The sequence below is a fragment of the Pithys albifrons genome, chromosome 13 (assembly GCF_047495875.1).
Source record: "Pithys albifrons albifrons isolate INPA30051 chromosome 13, PitAlb_v1, whole genome shotgun sequence".
In the NCBI taxonomy this organism is placed as follows: domain Eukaryota; kingdom Metazoa; phylum Chordata; class Aves; order Passeriformes; family Thamnophilidae; genus Pithys; species Pithys albifrons.
Genome location: NC_092470.1, coordinates 20,408,808 through 20,423,099, shown reverse-complemented (window position 1 = coordinate 20,423,099; position 14,292 = coordinate 20,408,808). Strand labels below are relative to the sequence as shown.

The window sequence follows — 14,292 nt, the reverse complement described above, 5'->3', positions numbered from 1 at the left end:
GCCTGAGAGGTGGCACAAGGGTGAGGAGTGGAATTAAACAGTGAAAGAAACCTTTGGATGAAGCAAACTGAAATTTCCATCAGCCTTTTCCCACTGTCCCTCCCCAGCCAGGACACTGAGCCTCAACCCCAGCCCATGCCAGGGCAGGAGCCACCCCTGGCAGGGAATTCCCAGCCTCCAACCCCCCCACCTCTGCCCAGCAGAGCAATCCTGAAAGCACATCACAAAGAAGGTTCCTCTTGCACTCCCTGCCCACCTGGGAGGCAAAGCTGCTGCCTCTGGGCCAGCTCTCCATGGCACCAACCCCTGTGGCTCCTCTGCTTTCATCCCAGTTCTCACCACGCTCAGAACTCAGGCTGTGCCTCCCACCAGCCCTGGGGGTGCCACCCAAACTGGCAAGGATGGGTGCTGTGCCTCTCACCAGCCCTGGGGGTGCCACCCAAACTGGCAAGGATGAGTCCTGTGCCTCTCACCAGCCCTGGGGGTGCCACCCAAACTGGCAAGGATGGGTCCTGTGCCTCTCACCAGCTCTGTGGGATGCCACCCAAACTGGCAAGGATGGGTGCTGTGCCTCTCACCAGCCCTGGGGATGCCACCCAAACTGGCAAGGATGGGTGCTGTGCCTCTCACCAGCCCTGGGGGTGCCACCCAAACTGGCAAGGATGGGTCCTGTGCCTCTCACCTGGGGGATGCCACCCAAACTGGCAAGGATGGGTGCTGTGCCTCTCACCAGCCCTGGGGATGCCACCCAAACTGGCAAGGATGGGTCCTGTGCCTCCCACCAGCCCTGGGGGATGCCACCCAAACTGGCAAGGATGGGTGGCAACAAGGACAGAAATTCCTGCTCTCCTGGGATCAAACTCAGGTGTTTCCCTCACACTGGTGGTTTCCCATAAAACATGAATTTTTATTTATGCAACTTCAAAATAATGAAAGTTTGTGAACTCCTCACCCTTGTGAGATGCTCAAGAGCTTTTCCAGGAGTCAGAACTACCCCCCAAACTTATTTCTTATTGAATAACTTGTCAAATCCTCCCCCATGTCCTCAGACCCCTCCATGAAAATGTGTTCCCACAAACTCTGGAGCTCAGAAAGAACCTCCTGCTCCACCAGGGGCCAAAAGTGCTTAATGCAAACCAGCCTTTTAATTCCCATTTATTAGTGGCATTCTGTGACCTGAAAACACCTCCACACCCAGGCCCAACACACATGACATACTCTCTGGAATAATAAACTAAAATAAACATACATGAGACTATTTCCTACCCAAAAAAAAATATATAATAGAGAAGGGGAGAGAGAGAAAAAGCCACGGCCCTCTCCATTACTCACCAGTGATGACAAGTAAATGAAATATCAATCATGTAAAGCTGTCAACCTTTTGGGACAGCAATAACTGTTAACAAGTAGTCTGGAAAAATTGTCTGCAAATGACTTGTCCTCCACACACAGCACTGGAGGTTTCCATGGCAAATTAAGATGCCAGTGGCTATTTGGAACAGTGTTCAGGTATTCTTTTTAATGGGAAATTTGCCAGTTATTGATCCAGAGCATGTTCCCCCTTGCTCTGAGAAAGCTGCAAGCAACTTTCCAATCAGTGGCTGTCAAAAAAATTACTGCCTTTTTATAGAGCTACAAGACAAGGGGGCTGAGAGCAGCCAGGGCTGGCTGTAATTAATGCAGGGCAGCCCAGAAATCACTTTAATTGGCCACCCCCCACATCTGCCTAATGCAAAGCACCTCCACAAGAGCTCCAGAGCTGCCTGAAAGGACTCCCTGCCAAGCTAAGGAACCCAAAGAGAAGAGCTTGGCCATCATTCCAAAGCTTTACCCAGCTGGAGTGGCATGGAAGGGATCTGGGATCTCAGGGAATTGGGGGTTTTGTCTTTAAACTGACAGACAACAATTCCATCTTGGAGCCAACCAAAATACCCAGAAATATTCCCCCAGCTGTCCAACCCTCCCTGTGTTTGCTGCAGGCCTCAAAATACCCCAAAATGAGCATTTTTCCTCCCAACTACATTTCTCCCAAGATTACAAGAGATCCATTTCATTTTCTGGGCTAAGCCCATTTGTCTGCCTGGAAAAACACATCCAAAATGTGGATGTGTGTGAATGATCCCAAAACGAAGCCAAAGGAAGGGAGGAAGTGAAACCATCAGTGCAACACTGAAAATAAAAAACCAGTTTGAAACCAAAGAGGGAAATTTGCAGAGAAGAAAAGCTGCTGAAGCAGAAAGAAGTCATTTACAGCCATCCCATAATTTCTGAGGGAAAGCAGAGAGTTGAGCAATCATAACTCTAATGTACTGAAACTTGAACAGGGAGCTTGGAAGCATAGCAAAAAAATGACCTGACCAAGGCATGATCAATCTGGAGAGTGTGCCAGGAAAACTCAAGTTGTGCAGCAAAAATGGCTGAGATTTTATAGGGAAAACAGAGAAACACGAGGAATTCCAGAGGGAAGGACCACCAGGGATCTCCTGTGTCCAGCTCTGGGGTCCCATGGAGAAAAACAAGGAATTCTAAAGGGGAAGGACCCCCAGGGATCTCCTGTGTCCAGTTCTGGGGTCCAATAAAGAAACACAAGGAATTCTAGAGGGAAGGACCACCAGGGATCTCCTGTGTCCAATGGAGAAACACAAGGAATTCTAGAGGGAAGGACTCCCAGGGATCTCCTGTGTCCAATGGAGAAACACAAGGAATTCTAGAGGGAAGGACCCCCAGGGATCTCCTGTGTCCAGCTCTGGGGTCTCATGGAGAAACATAAGGAATTCTAGAGGGAAGGACCCCCAGGGATCTCCTGTGTCCAGCTCTGGGGTCCAATAAAGAAACACAAGGAATTCTAGAGGGGAAGGACCACCAGGGATCTCCTGTGTCCAGCTCTGGGGTCCAATGGAGAAACACAAGGAATTCTAGAGGGAAGGACCACCAGGGATCTCCTGTGTCCACCTCTGGGATTCAATGGAGAAACACAAGGAATTCTAGAGGGGAAGGACCACCAGGGATCTCCTGTGTCCAGCTCTGGGAGCCCATGGAGAAACACAAGGAATTCTAGAGGGGAAGGACCACCAGGGATCTCCTGTGTCCAGCTCTGGGGTCCAAGAGCAGGAGGACATGGAGCTGCTGGAGAGAGCACAAAGGAGACCATGGAGATGCTCCAGGGTTGGAGCCCCTTTGGAGCCAGGCTGGGAGAGCTGGGGGGGGTCACCTGGAGAAGAGAAGGATCCAGAGAGACCTGAGAGCCCCTTCCAGTATCTGAAGGGGCTCCAGGAGAGCTGGAGAGGGACTGGGGACAAGGCATGGAGGGACAGGACACAGGGAATGGCTTCCCAGTGCCAGAGGGCAGGGATAGGTGGGATATTGGGAAGGAATTCCTGGCTGGGAGGGTGGGCAGGCCCTGGCACAGGTTGGGCAGAGAAGCTGTGGCTGCCCCATCCCTGGGAGTGTCCAAGGCCAGGTTGGAGCACCCTGGGCTGGTGGGAGGTGTCCCTGCCCATGGCAGTGGGTGGGATGGGGATGGGCTTTAAGGTCCATTCTGCAATTCCATGAAGTCCCACCAAACCCACCTCTGGGTGGCACCAAACCTGGTCCTGGCAGGTGCCAAGTTAAACAAGATTTTTAAGTCCCTCCAAGTCCAGTTGGCTCAGACAGAAAACCCCCCTTGGTCACCTTCTTGCTTATCAATTCCATCCCAAAAAAAACCACAGTTAAATGATTTTTTCCCCACTTAAACTGCACCATGAAAGACAAACTGGAGCCACATTGAGCTCCTTTGGTTTCCACCAACACCTGCAGACAGATCTTCTCTTTCGAGGTATCCCCACAGATCTTCCACCCCCCCACGCATATCAAGGCACACACAGCCACAGAGACCTGCCATTAAAGCCCAGAAAATCCAGCTTTAAATCCTCCCTGAATACTGAGCCTGCAGCTACAAGGAAGCTCCTCTGGCAGGAGGGAGGGGGGAACAGTCTCCAGATGAAAGTAGATTTTGAAAAATTTTTCGAGCCCAGGGGTTCATTTTTAATGAGCCGTTACTTTAAGTACTGCATAAAAAATACCAGAAATTGATAGTCCATTTAGCCTGCACTACACCTAATGCAGAAGTCATTAAGATGCATTATTCTTAATGTTTATGATATGATCACTAAGTGCACAAGTGGCTTTTTTTTTTTGTTTTTTTTTTAAAGTCAAGCACGTCCACGCATCTCCCGTGATGGGGTTTCTTTAAACACCCACATTTAATGCAGGGATTTCAACTCTGGCTGATGCCCAGGGCAAAGTGCAGCCTCTGGGAATGCTGAGACATGGGGAAAAGGCACCAAGAAAAAGAGATTTCTGTGTTAAACACCTGTACCTACATAGGACAGCATGGCCTTCATCTCCTCGTCACTCCGGACTGTGATCCTGTCCCCATCCTCATCCTCATCTGCAACACATCAACAGGGCAAGAAGGGTGGGGAGAATTTTAATATTTAAGGGTTTTATCTGGGCTTGCAGAAGCAAATAAAAATGAGGAATGTATAGGGCAAAGACACAAGGGATGTGCTGCTCTGAAATGACAATGTACGAGGGCTCCAGGCTTTGATAACAAAGATCACAATTGTGGCTGAAAAGGGGCACAAAGTGCTCCAAACTTTGCTCTCACTGGTTCTTTTTTACCCCCAGAACATCTCCAGAAGTTGAGCCCCTTCCATGTGCTCCAACTGGAGGAACCTCACACAGGAGGGCCAAGGTGGGGGTGGCAGCAAGACCAGGGGGGTTCAGTGGGAGGGAAACCAATTTATTGATGTTTTTTTAAATCCCAGTAATTCACAGAATCGTGGAATTGTTTGGGTTGGAAGGGACCTGAAAGATCATCCCATTCCAACCCCCTGCCATGGGCAGGGACACCTCCCACTATCCCAGGCTGCTCCAACCTGGCCTTGGACACTTCCAGGGATGGGGCAGCCAGAGCTGCTCTGGGCACCCAGATCTGGAGCCTGGAGAGAGCCCTGGGGGAAATGCAGGGCAGGAGAAATGTTGGGGGGACAAAATAAAACTCCTCATCTCAGGTTTAGGAGAGGAAAACACAAATGTATGAAGAGAAAGGTAAAAAGAAATAAATAGTACTTGAAGGAGCATAAAAGAATATTTCCTGTGTTTATGTACAGAAGGATTATCCACAAGGCTCTAAAAAGAGGAGGAATTAGAATGCAGGGCCCAGTGTTGGACCTGCTGTCACCCAAACAACATTCAATCCCCTCCAGCTCCTCCCATTCCCTCCCTACCAAAGGAAAACAAAAGGAAAAATATCATAAAAAAATAAAAGGGAGTAACAGGAGCCTTCTGCAGTTGGAAGAAAACTCCAGTTCAGTGTCTTATCCCCTGAGACACACAAAGGTTGGAGTCCCTTTGGCAGCTCCCCAGACAGGACAATCCCCACAAAAATAAGAATAAAGAGTCTGAAGAACAGACATGAGGCTAAATCTGCACTGAGGCTCTCACTGAGAGGATTAAACTGCTCAGCTCAGACCTGCAGGTAGTTTATACTTTTCATTTAATTGGAGCCCCAGAACTGGCAGAGCACAGTGAGGTCACACAGCTCATTAAAGCCACAGGCAGCAGAATGGGATTAAATAATAAACCACCACCTTGTTTAGGCCCAACCCCAAATCTGCAGCAACTGCGGCACACGAGGAAGGCAGAGATGGTTTCTCTGCCCATGCCAGCCCTGCCAGGTGCCAAAGGTTCCCCAGGTCACACTTACACTCAAAGGCTGTGGTGGTGGCATCAGGTAGGACTTGACCGATGACATCCTGCAATGGAGAGAGGGGTTGGTTACACAGCAGTGGGGAAAGGCTGGAGAGACAACCATGGTCATCTCTGCCCAGGGCAGGGAGAGGAGTTCAAACCCCTCAGCCCTTCCCCTGATGAGAAACTTTCAGCAATAGGACAAAGGGGCACAGCTGAGTGAGAATCCACCATGTCTTGATCCAACCCCACTGGTGATCACGGTAGGTGATCCAAGGGTTGGACTTGCTGATCTTGGAGGTCTTTTCCAACCCAATCCATTCTATGATTCTATGGATGTGGCACTGAGTGAGAATCCACCTTGTCTTGATCCAACCCCACTGTAATCACCAGCCCAGGGCACAGAGTGCCAGAGTGATCCCAGTGGGGTTGGACTTGATGATCTCACAGGTCTTCTATGGATGTGGCACTGAGTGAGAATCCACCATGTCTTGATCCAACCCTGCTGGTGATCACAGTAGGGTTGGACCAAGGGTTGGACTTGCTGATCTTGGAGGTCTTTCCCAACCCAATCCATTCTGTGATTCTACAGATGTGGCTCTGAGTGAGAATCCACCATGTCTTGATCCAACCCCACTGTGATCACCAGCCCAGGGCACAGAGTGCCCTGGGCTGGTGATCACAGTAGGGTTGGATCAAGAGTTGGACTTGATGACCTCAGAGGTCTTGACTCTTTGTGGTGCATCATTGGTGGGGTTGTTCTCCCTCCTCTCCACTCCAGAAAACTGGATTCTTCCCCAGTAACTCCATCAAAGCTGCACCCAACTCTGTGGGGTCTGGCAAACAACTGACTTTGTCCACAGGTTCCAAAAAACTGTCCACCCAACTCATGGGTATCAGTCCTAAGAAGAGGTTTATTTCTCAATTTTTTTGCCTTAAAAAGCCTCTTTTCACTCTGATTCCTCCTCTCCCACTCCCAACAACCTGGTCAGGCACAAACAGCCTCAGCCCCAGGTCCTGCCTGCAGCTCAGGGGAACAAACAGCTCCCAGGGGTTCAGTCCCACCAGGAATTCCAAGCCTGGAGACTTGAGGGAGTTTCTCCTGCTTCTCCTCCAGGAGCACCCAGGGATGCCCCAGAGCAGCATCCCAGCCCCACCAGGCACAGTTTGGACCCTCTGTCAGGCTTAACTGGGATTTAAACTGCTCCAAAATCCACAGATGGATTCAAATAGTGGGGAAAAAATCAGGGTGAAATCCTGGGGGACAAAGAGGTTCAAAGCCCCCAAAGAAGTGGAAGCACCAAGATGAGCCATCATGGCATGACCCACTCCAGAGTCCCTCAGCTCAGATCCACAAAGAGGTTTGGGGGGTTTTTCCCCCATTTTTTGGCCCTCAACTCCAGCATTTCTCATGGCACATCCCCTGGGGGCACCTCAGGGTGCTCCTGCCACTTCTGTTTTCTCTTCTTCCCTTAAACCCATGAAATCAAACATTCAAGAGGCACAATTAATAACACAAGACAAAAGCAACCAAAGGATTTCCACAGAGTTAACTGGAGGAAATCATAATCCTAAAACTTGGGGTTGTCTCTTCATTTTACATCCTAAAATCACAGAATCAACTGGGTTGGAAGAGACCTCTGAGAGCAGCAGGTCCAGCCCCCAGAGCAGCAGGTCCAGCCCCCAGAGCAGCAGGTCCAGATCCACAAGTCCAGCCCCCAGATCCACAAGTCCAGCCCCCAGATCCACAAGTCCAGCCCCCAGATCCACAAGTCCAGCCCCCAGATCCACAAGTCCAGCCCCCAGATCCACAAGTCCAGCCCCCAGATCCACAAGTCCAGCCCCCAGATCCACAAGTCCAACCCTTAATAATTCAATATAAGCCATTTAAATTATTAACTGTATCCCCAAGATGTACAAAACACATCACCTAATTATGGAACTGTAAATTTGTGGAGGCAAAAGAGGAAAAAAAATTCCCAAACATTGCCATGGTAACGAAAATTCTCCCATTTTAATACTTGCAAAGGTTTAAGAGCCCTCCCAGTCCTGGGTCAAAAGCCACCCACGATTCAAAGCTTTGCTGTACCAACTAATTATTCCTAAATCCATTCACTTAAACATCAACAATTCCTCAGCAAACCCATTTGAACTGTGTTGGAGTTCAGCCACCTGTGAACTGTTCTATGGACACACAGATGCTCCCAGGAAATGGATTTAAAATCTTAAACCCCGGATTTAAGGGCTGTGTAAGCACAGAGAGGCTTCTGGTGGCCCCAAAAGCCTGAAAACCCCACGACTCCCAAAGCTGTGATAGCACTGAGAGGGAGAAAAAATTCTTACACTCCTTCCTGGCCCCTTTTAGAACAATATTTCTGTATATTGAGAGGTCTTGGCTGTGAGTGAATTACACACAACTCCTACACTAAACAAACAGTTGAAAAGCAAACCCTCCAAACAGCCACAAAGACTTTGCTGGCTTGCAATAATTCTATTAAATCAAAGTATGGGAGACAACCCAGCCTTGCAGGGAGTGGGAGGGAGGGAGGGGATCCCCCCCTGGTGGTGCCACCCAGGAGTTTCCAGCAGCCCCAGGAGATGTCCAGGCTCCACCAGCACAGCCCTCTGGGTGACCCAGACTTAAGGGATTATCCCAAATTTCCATGGATTACACCTGCTGGGGGATTTTCCACCATCACAACACAGAGCAGGAACAATAAAACACAACTTGGAGGCTTTGCTGCCAAACGAGAGCTCCTGTTTAGTTCCCAGAACTGAAAACCTCCAACAAGGAGGAGGAAAATCAGGTTGTTCCATCAGCCCTGCCCTCTGGAATTGCTGTGGAGCACAGGAGAGCTCCTGGTTTAGCTCCAAGAACTGGAAACCTCCAACAAAGAGGAGGAAAATCAAGTTATTCCATCAGCCCTGCCCTCTGGAATTGCTGTGGAGCACAGGAGAGCTCCTGGTTTAGCTCCAAGAACTGAAAACCTCCAACAAGGAGGAGGAAAATCAGGATGTTCCATTAGACCCACTCTCTGGAATTGCTGTGGAGCACAGGAGAGCTCCTGGTTTAGCTCCAAGAACTGAAAACCATCAACAAGGAAGAGGAAAATCAGAATATTCCATCAGTCCTACCCTCTGGAATTGCTGTGGAGCACAGGAGAGCTCCTGGTTTAGCTCCCAGAACTGAAGGAGGAGGAAAATCAGGATATTCCATCAGCCCTGCCCTCTGGAATTGCTGTGGAGCACAGGTGGGAAAGCTCTGCTGGAATCCCAGGGTAAATATTGAAAGCAGAGCTCTCCTGGTTCACTTCCAACCTGTTTTATGGCAGCAGGACATGGAGTTCTCCAGAATTAACAGCCAGGGCTCAAACACTCCAGGGATGGGACAAATGAGCAGAGACAGCCCCGTGGAAAAAATGAGCTTATTGTAATTCATTCAGTGGTGCCTCAAAAATAAAGCCATTTACTGGGAGGCCACGGGCCTGCAAAGCTGATGGACACAGAGAGGATTCAAAGTGACACCGTGAAGAACAGCCCTGAGCAGCCAGGTTAGGAAAGTCATCAAGCAAATGCCTAATTGCAAGCACACAGGGCTGCCTCCATGGGTGGCACACCTGCAGGTGCCAGGAGTGAATCCCTGGGCACGGACAAGGAGCAGGAAAAACTCCTCCCAAAGGCACAACTGGAGCTGCTCAAAATTCAGGGAAGTGTCATTTAAACAGCTCATTCCATGGGGGGGACAGGGCACACTGGGAGGGGGGGACAGGGCACCCACCAGGGAGGGGGGGACAGGGCACACTGGGACATGGACAGGGCACCCACCAGGGAGGGGGGGACAGGGGGCACCCACCGGGAGGGAGGGGGGGACAGGGGGCACCCACCGGGGAGGGAGGGGGGGACAGGGGGCACCCACCGGGGAGGGAGGGGGGGACAGGGGGCACCCACCGGGAGGGAGGGGGGGACAGGGGGCACCCACCGGGAGGGAGGGGGGAGACAGGGCACACACCGGGAGGGAGGGGGGAGACAGGGCACACACCGGGAGGCGGGGGGGGGACAGGGCACACACCAGGGAGGGGGGGACAGGGCACTGGGAGGGGGGAACAGGGCACACTGGGAGAGTGACAGGACACCCACCGGGAGGGGGACAGGGGAGAGGGGAACAGGGGACACACTGGGAGGGGGGGACAGGGGAGAGGGACAGGGGGCACTGAGAGAGGGACAGGACACCCACTGGGAGGGGGACAGGGGAGAGGGGGGCAAGGGAGAGGGGGGCAGGGGAGAGGGGGGCAGGGGAGAGGGGGGCAGGGGAGAGGGGGGCAGGGCACACACTGGGGGGGGGGGCAGGGGAGAGGGACAGGGGGCACTGGGACAGGGGGCACTGGGACAGGGGGCACTGGGACAGGGGGCACTGGGACAGGGGGCACTGGGAGAGGGACAGGACATCTGGTGACCCACCACAGGCTCTCTGAAAAAGGAAGATGGAAATCATCTTGCACACCAGCCTAAAACGCTGCAAGGCCACACTCACCTGTATGCACAAAGCCATTTGCATTTCTAGGATACTAAATTAACAAAAATCACCACAAAACCAGAAAATAAACCCCTGCTGTTCTCCAAGATAATTTTCTGGGGCTCTCAGCACACCAAGCAGCCCATGGGCCCTACCTTAGGAGAGGAGCAGCCTCACTGCTCAGCTCATCCAGGGCTTCCCCAGCTCCAGGCCCCTCCAGGGCTGAGATCTGGGGGTTCAACTGCTTTTGGAACTGGCTCCAAAGGTGGTTCTGCAGTTCCAGGCAGGACAATCCTTCCCACCCAACCCCTGTGCACAAGGAATGGGATGGAGCCCTACAGGGATAATTCCCAGCTTGACTGTGCCCCAAACAGCAGGAGCTGAGAAAAAGGGGGTGCCTTGGACTCCTGGGCCTTGAGTTTAGGGAGACACAGACAACAAGTGGGGCCTGGCTGGATTGTCCCCATGCAGGAACTCCCAGTAGGAGGAACACCTGAGTTCTCCACCTCCTCTTTGATTGTTCTCTCACACAAACCATCTGTAACTGCCCTCCAGGTGAGTGGAATCCCACCAGGCCAACAGGAGGTTGGGTCAGCCCCATTCCTGCCCTCCCACCACACCCCAGGCCCCTCCCCAGCCACAGGTGGGATGGATCTGCCCCTCTCCAGGGGATGGAGCCCCGTTCCAGCTGGTTTCTGTGGGTACCAGACAAACCAAGTGCATGTGGCACCTCCTGAAACACCATCAGACAAATGAGAGCCCTGAGACAGTTCAGACCTTATTAAACTTCTTCCTTCCTGTCTGAAGATTTTACAGTCCCCAAGGGAAGGTTTAGGACAAGACAGTGGCAATTATTGGCTGGTGGTACCACAGATGAGCAGTGTCAGAACAGCAGTCAGCCCTCAGCCCAGAGTGCCACTGATGGGGAGAAATATCACCACCTCCTGACACCTCAACAGCTCCAGCCAGGACAGAGCTACTGCTCCCACCACCTCCTGACTCACATCCAACAGCTCCAGCCAGGACAGAGCTCCTGCTGCCACCACCTCCTGACTCACACCCAACAGCTCCAGCCAGGACAGAGCTCCTGCTGCCACCACCTCCTGACACCCCAACAGCTCCAGCCAGGACAGAGCTCCTGCTGCCACCACCTCCTGACTCACACCCAGCAGCTCCAGCCAGGACAGAGCTCCTGCTCCCACCACCACCACCAGAGCCACAGCCCAACAGTGCAGGAACCACCATCAGCACCACAGGTGTCACCTGATGGACAACACTGGCACAGGTGCCCAAAGAAGCTGTGGCTGCCTCATCCCTGGCAGTGCCCAAGGCCAGGTTGGAGCAGCCTGGGCTGGTGGGAGGTGTCCCTGGCCATGGCATGGGGTGGAACAAGATGCATTCCAAGTTCATTTCAGAAACTGTGAGTGTTCAGAAAACCAGCCATGTCCTGTCAGGTTCCACCATCACACACTGAGTGGAGCAACTCCCACCTGAGCCATGAGACAGGAAACTCAACCTGCTTATGACTGGAAAACCACATTTTTAAAAGGCAGAGCTGTTGGATGACTGCAAAGCAACAACCAACTGTGTGTGGAGGGAGAAGAACCAGAAATCTCCTCTTTCCTCAGTGACCTGGACAGTGATGGAGAACAGGGTGAGAATTGTGCCAGCCAAGGCCACCTGCAGTGCTGCCTTTGAGCAGGGTGGTTTGTGTGAGCAAACCCAGGGCTACTGAGCACCCACTGCCCTTCTGGCAGCTGGCAGAACTCTCTGGGTGCCCTGTTGTACCACAGCCCCTCTGCTGTCCCTGGTCATGCTGGTCCTGCAGCAGATCCCCCATGGGACTGTCCCCCTAAACACACCCAGTGACAAACAGTGACTTCCTGACATGTCCTTTGTCCTTATCCTTTCACTTCTCTCACACTCCAGAGTGGCCACAGCTCTCAGGAGGCTTCACTTCCACATGACTTGAGGTTACTGAAGGTTTGGCTGACACTGACCTCAATGTCTCTACTTATTTTCAAATAATACAACCAACCCCAGAGTTCCAATAATCCTGAAATGCCACAGGATAGGCCAATCAAAGCCAAAAAAAAAAGGAAACAAAGAGTGTGGACTAAACCAGACTCAGATTTGCATCTCTTCTGCTTGAAGGGTCATCCCAGGTTTGTTGTGCAACCAAAGGAAACTCAGAGCAACCACCAAGGGGAAACTGCCCCTCTCAAAAACCTCCCTGATCTGTCAAAAGTTCAACTCCATCTACAGAAAGTCCTGGAAATTAGGAAGAATGAAACCAGGAACACCTGCCACCTGCTCCAGTTCTCTCTGCCACCTTCTACAGGCTCAACATCAGGTGTTTCCCACCAAATCCACCCCTTAGAGCTGTGAGTCTTCTCAGGAAAATGCAACACATTGCAAGACACCTGCACAATCTCTCTCCAGTATTAATAACACAAGCAGAAATTAAACCTGCACGTGGTCAGAGGTGTGGGAAGATTTTCTTTGGAGAAACAGGAGCCTCCAGCAAGGAGGTGTGGTGGGGGAACCCCAAGGGCATCCTGCAGAAAGTGGGACCTGCACACAAGGACTGGGCACTCCTTTGGGCTGAGCACTCAGTGAGGAAGAGCCACTAAGTGGGACAAACACCCACTCCCTTTTCTGAGGAAAGGGAAGGTCCTGGCACACTTTGGGTGCAGATGGAGACAAAACCAGGCTGGTGCTGTTGGCAGAGCAGACACAGCAAACCCCAGCCCTGCAATGCCAGCCTGGCAATGCCAACCCAGAGAGCAGGGGATGCTCCTTCCCAAGGCACCAATTTTTAAACCTCCCTAAAGCCCTGCCCTGCCCACCCCGAGGCGGGGGACGCCCCGATGGTGGATCTCTGCCCATGCTGAGGATGCCCCAATGGTGGATCTCTGCCCATGCCAAGGATGCCCCGATGGTGGATCTCTGCCCATGCCAAGGATGCCCCGATGGTGCCTCTCTGCCCATGCCCAGGATGCCCCGATGGTGGATCTCTGCCCATGCCAAGGATGCCCCGATGGTGCCTCTCTGCCCATGCCAAGGATGCCCCAATGGTGGGATCTCTGCCCATGCCAAGAATGCCCCGATGGTGCCTCTCTGCCCATGCCAAGGCGGGGGATGCCCCGATGGTGTCTCTCTGCCCACGCCCAGGATGCCCCGATGGTGGATCTCTGCCCATGCCAAGGATGCCCCGATGGTGTCTCTCTGCCCACGCCCAGGATGCCCCGATGGTGGATCTCTGCCCACGCCCAGGATGCCCCGATGGTGGATCTCTGCCCATGCCAAGGATGCCCCGATGGTGGATCTCTGCCCAAGCCCAGGCAGGGGATGCCCCGATGGTGTCTCTCTGCCCACGCTGAGGATACCCCGATGGTGGAACTCTGCCCACGGCAGGGGCTGAGCTGGTAACCTCTAAAGAGCCTCCAACCCAAACCATCCCCCGATGCTCCTGCCCCCCGCCCCTGCCCGGAGCTCCCTCGCCACCCCCCGAACCATCTGCGGGGGCACCGCGGGTGTTGCCACCCACCCACCCGGCCATGCCCACGCAGACTCCCCGGCGCGGGCACAACCAAACCCCCGTGTGCCCGCACTCACCAGCACGTCCCTGAAGAGCAGCTGCGGCGCGGAGTGCACGGTCCAGTCGACGGCGGCGCCGTCGGGGATGTGGATGCGGATGACGAGCGGGCGGTCCATGGCGCGGGCGGGGCCGCAGAGCAGCCAGAGCATCCCCCCCGCCCTCACATGGCCCGGCCCGGCTCGCTCCGCTCCCTCCGCCGCAGGAAGGAGCCGCTGCCCCGGAACCACACCGGGAGCAGCAGGAGGAGGAGGAGGAAGGGGAAGGGAGGAAGGGGAGGTGTTGCGGAGGAGGCGGCCCCGGGAGCGCTCCGGGGCAGTTCGGCCGCTGTTGGGCCTTGTGGTGGAACAGCCGAGGCGGAGGCTCAGACGGGGCAGGGCTGGGATCGCTGGGAAAGCAGCGCCGAGGGCCGCAATTCCCAGCGAGGAGCGGGGGCGGCTCCCGG

At 53.3% G+C, this 14,292-nt stretch overlaps 1 protein-coding gene across 1 annotated transcript in view; it reads right to left on the bottom strand.

Annotated features, from left to right (window-relative positions):
• MAP2K5 (mitogen-activated protein kinase kinase 5) overlaps window positions 1-14,068 on the bottom strand; it is a 175,026-nt gene extending 160,958 nt beyond the window's left edge. Inside the window, exons 1-3 of the mRNA XM_071568130.1 lie at window positions 13,868-14,068; window positions 5,753-5,801; window positions 4,365-4,432 (exon numbers count right to left, since the gene is read on the bottom strand). Of these exons, the coding sequence (XP_071424231.1) occupies window positions 4,365-4,432; window positions 5,753-5,801; window positions 13,868-13,999 (249 nt within the window). The 5' untranslated portion in view covers window positions 14,000-14,068. The remainder of the gene's footprint in view (window positions 1-4,364; window positions 4,433-5,752; window positions 5,802-13,867) is intronic.
• Window positions 14,069-14,292: the final 224 nt, after the last annotated feature.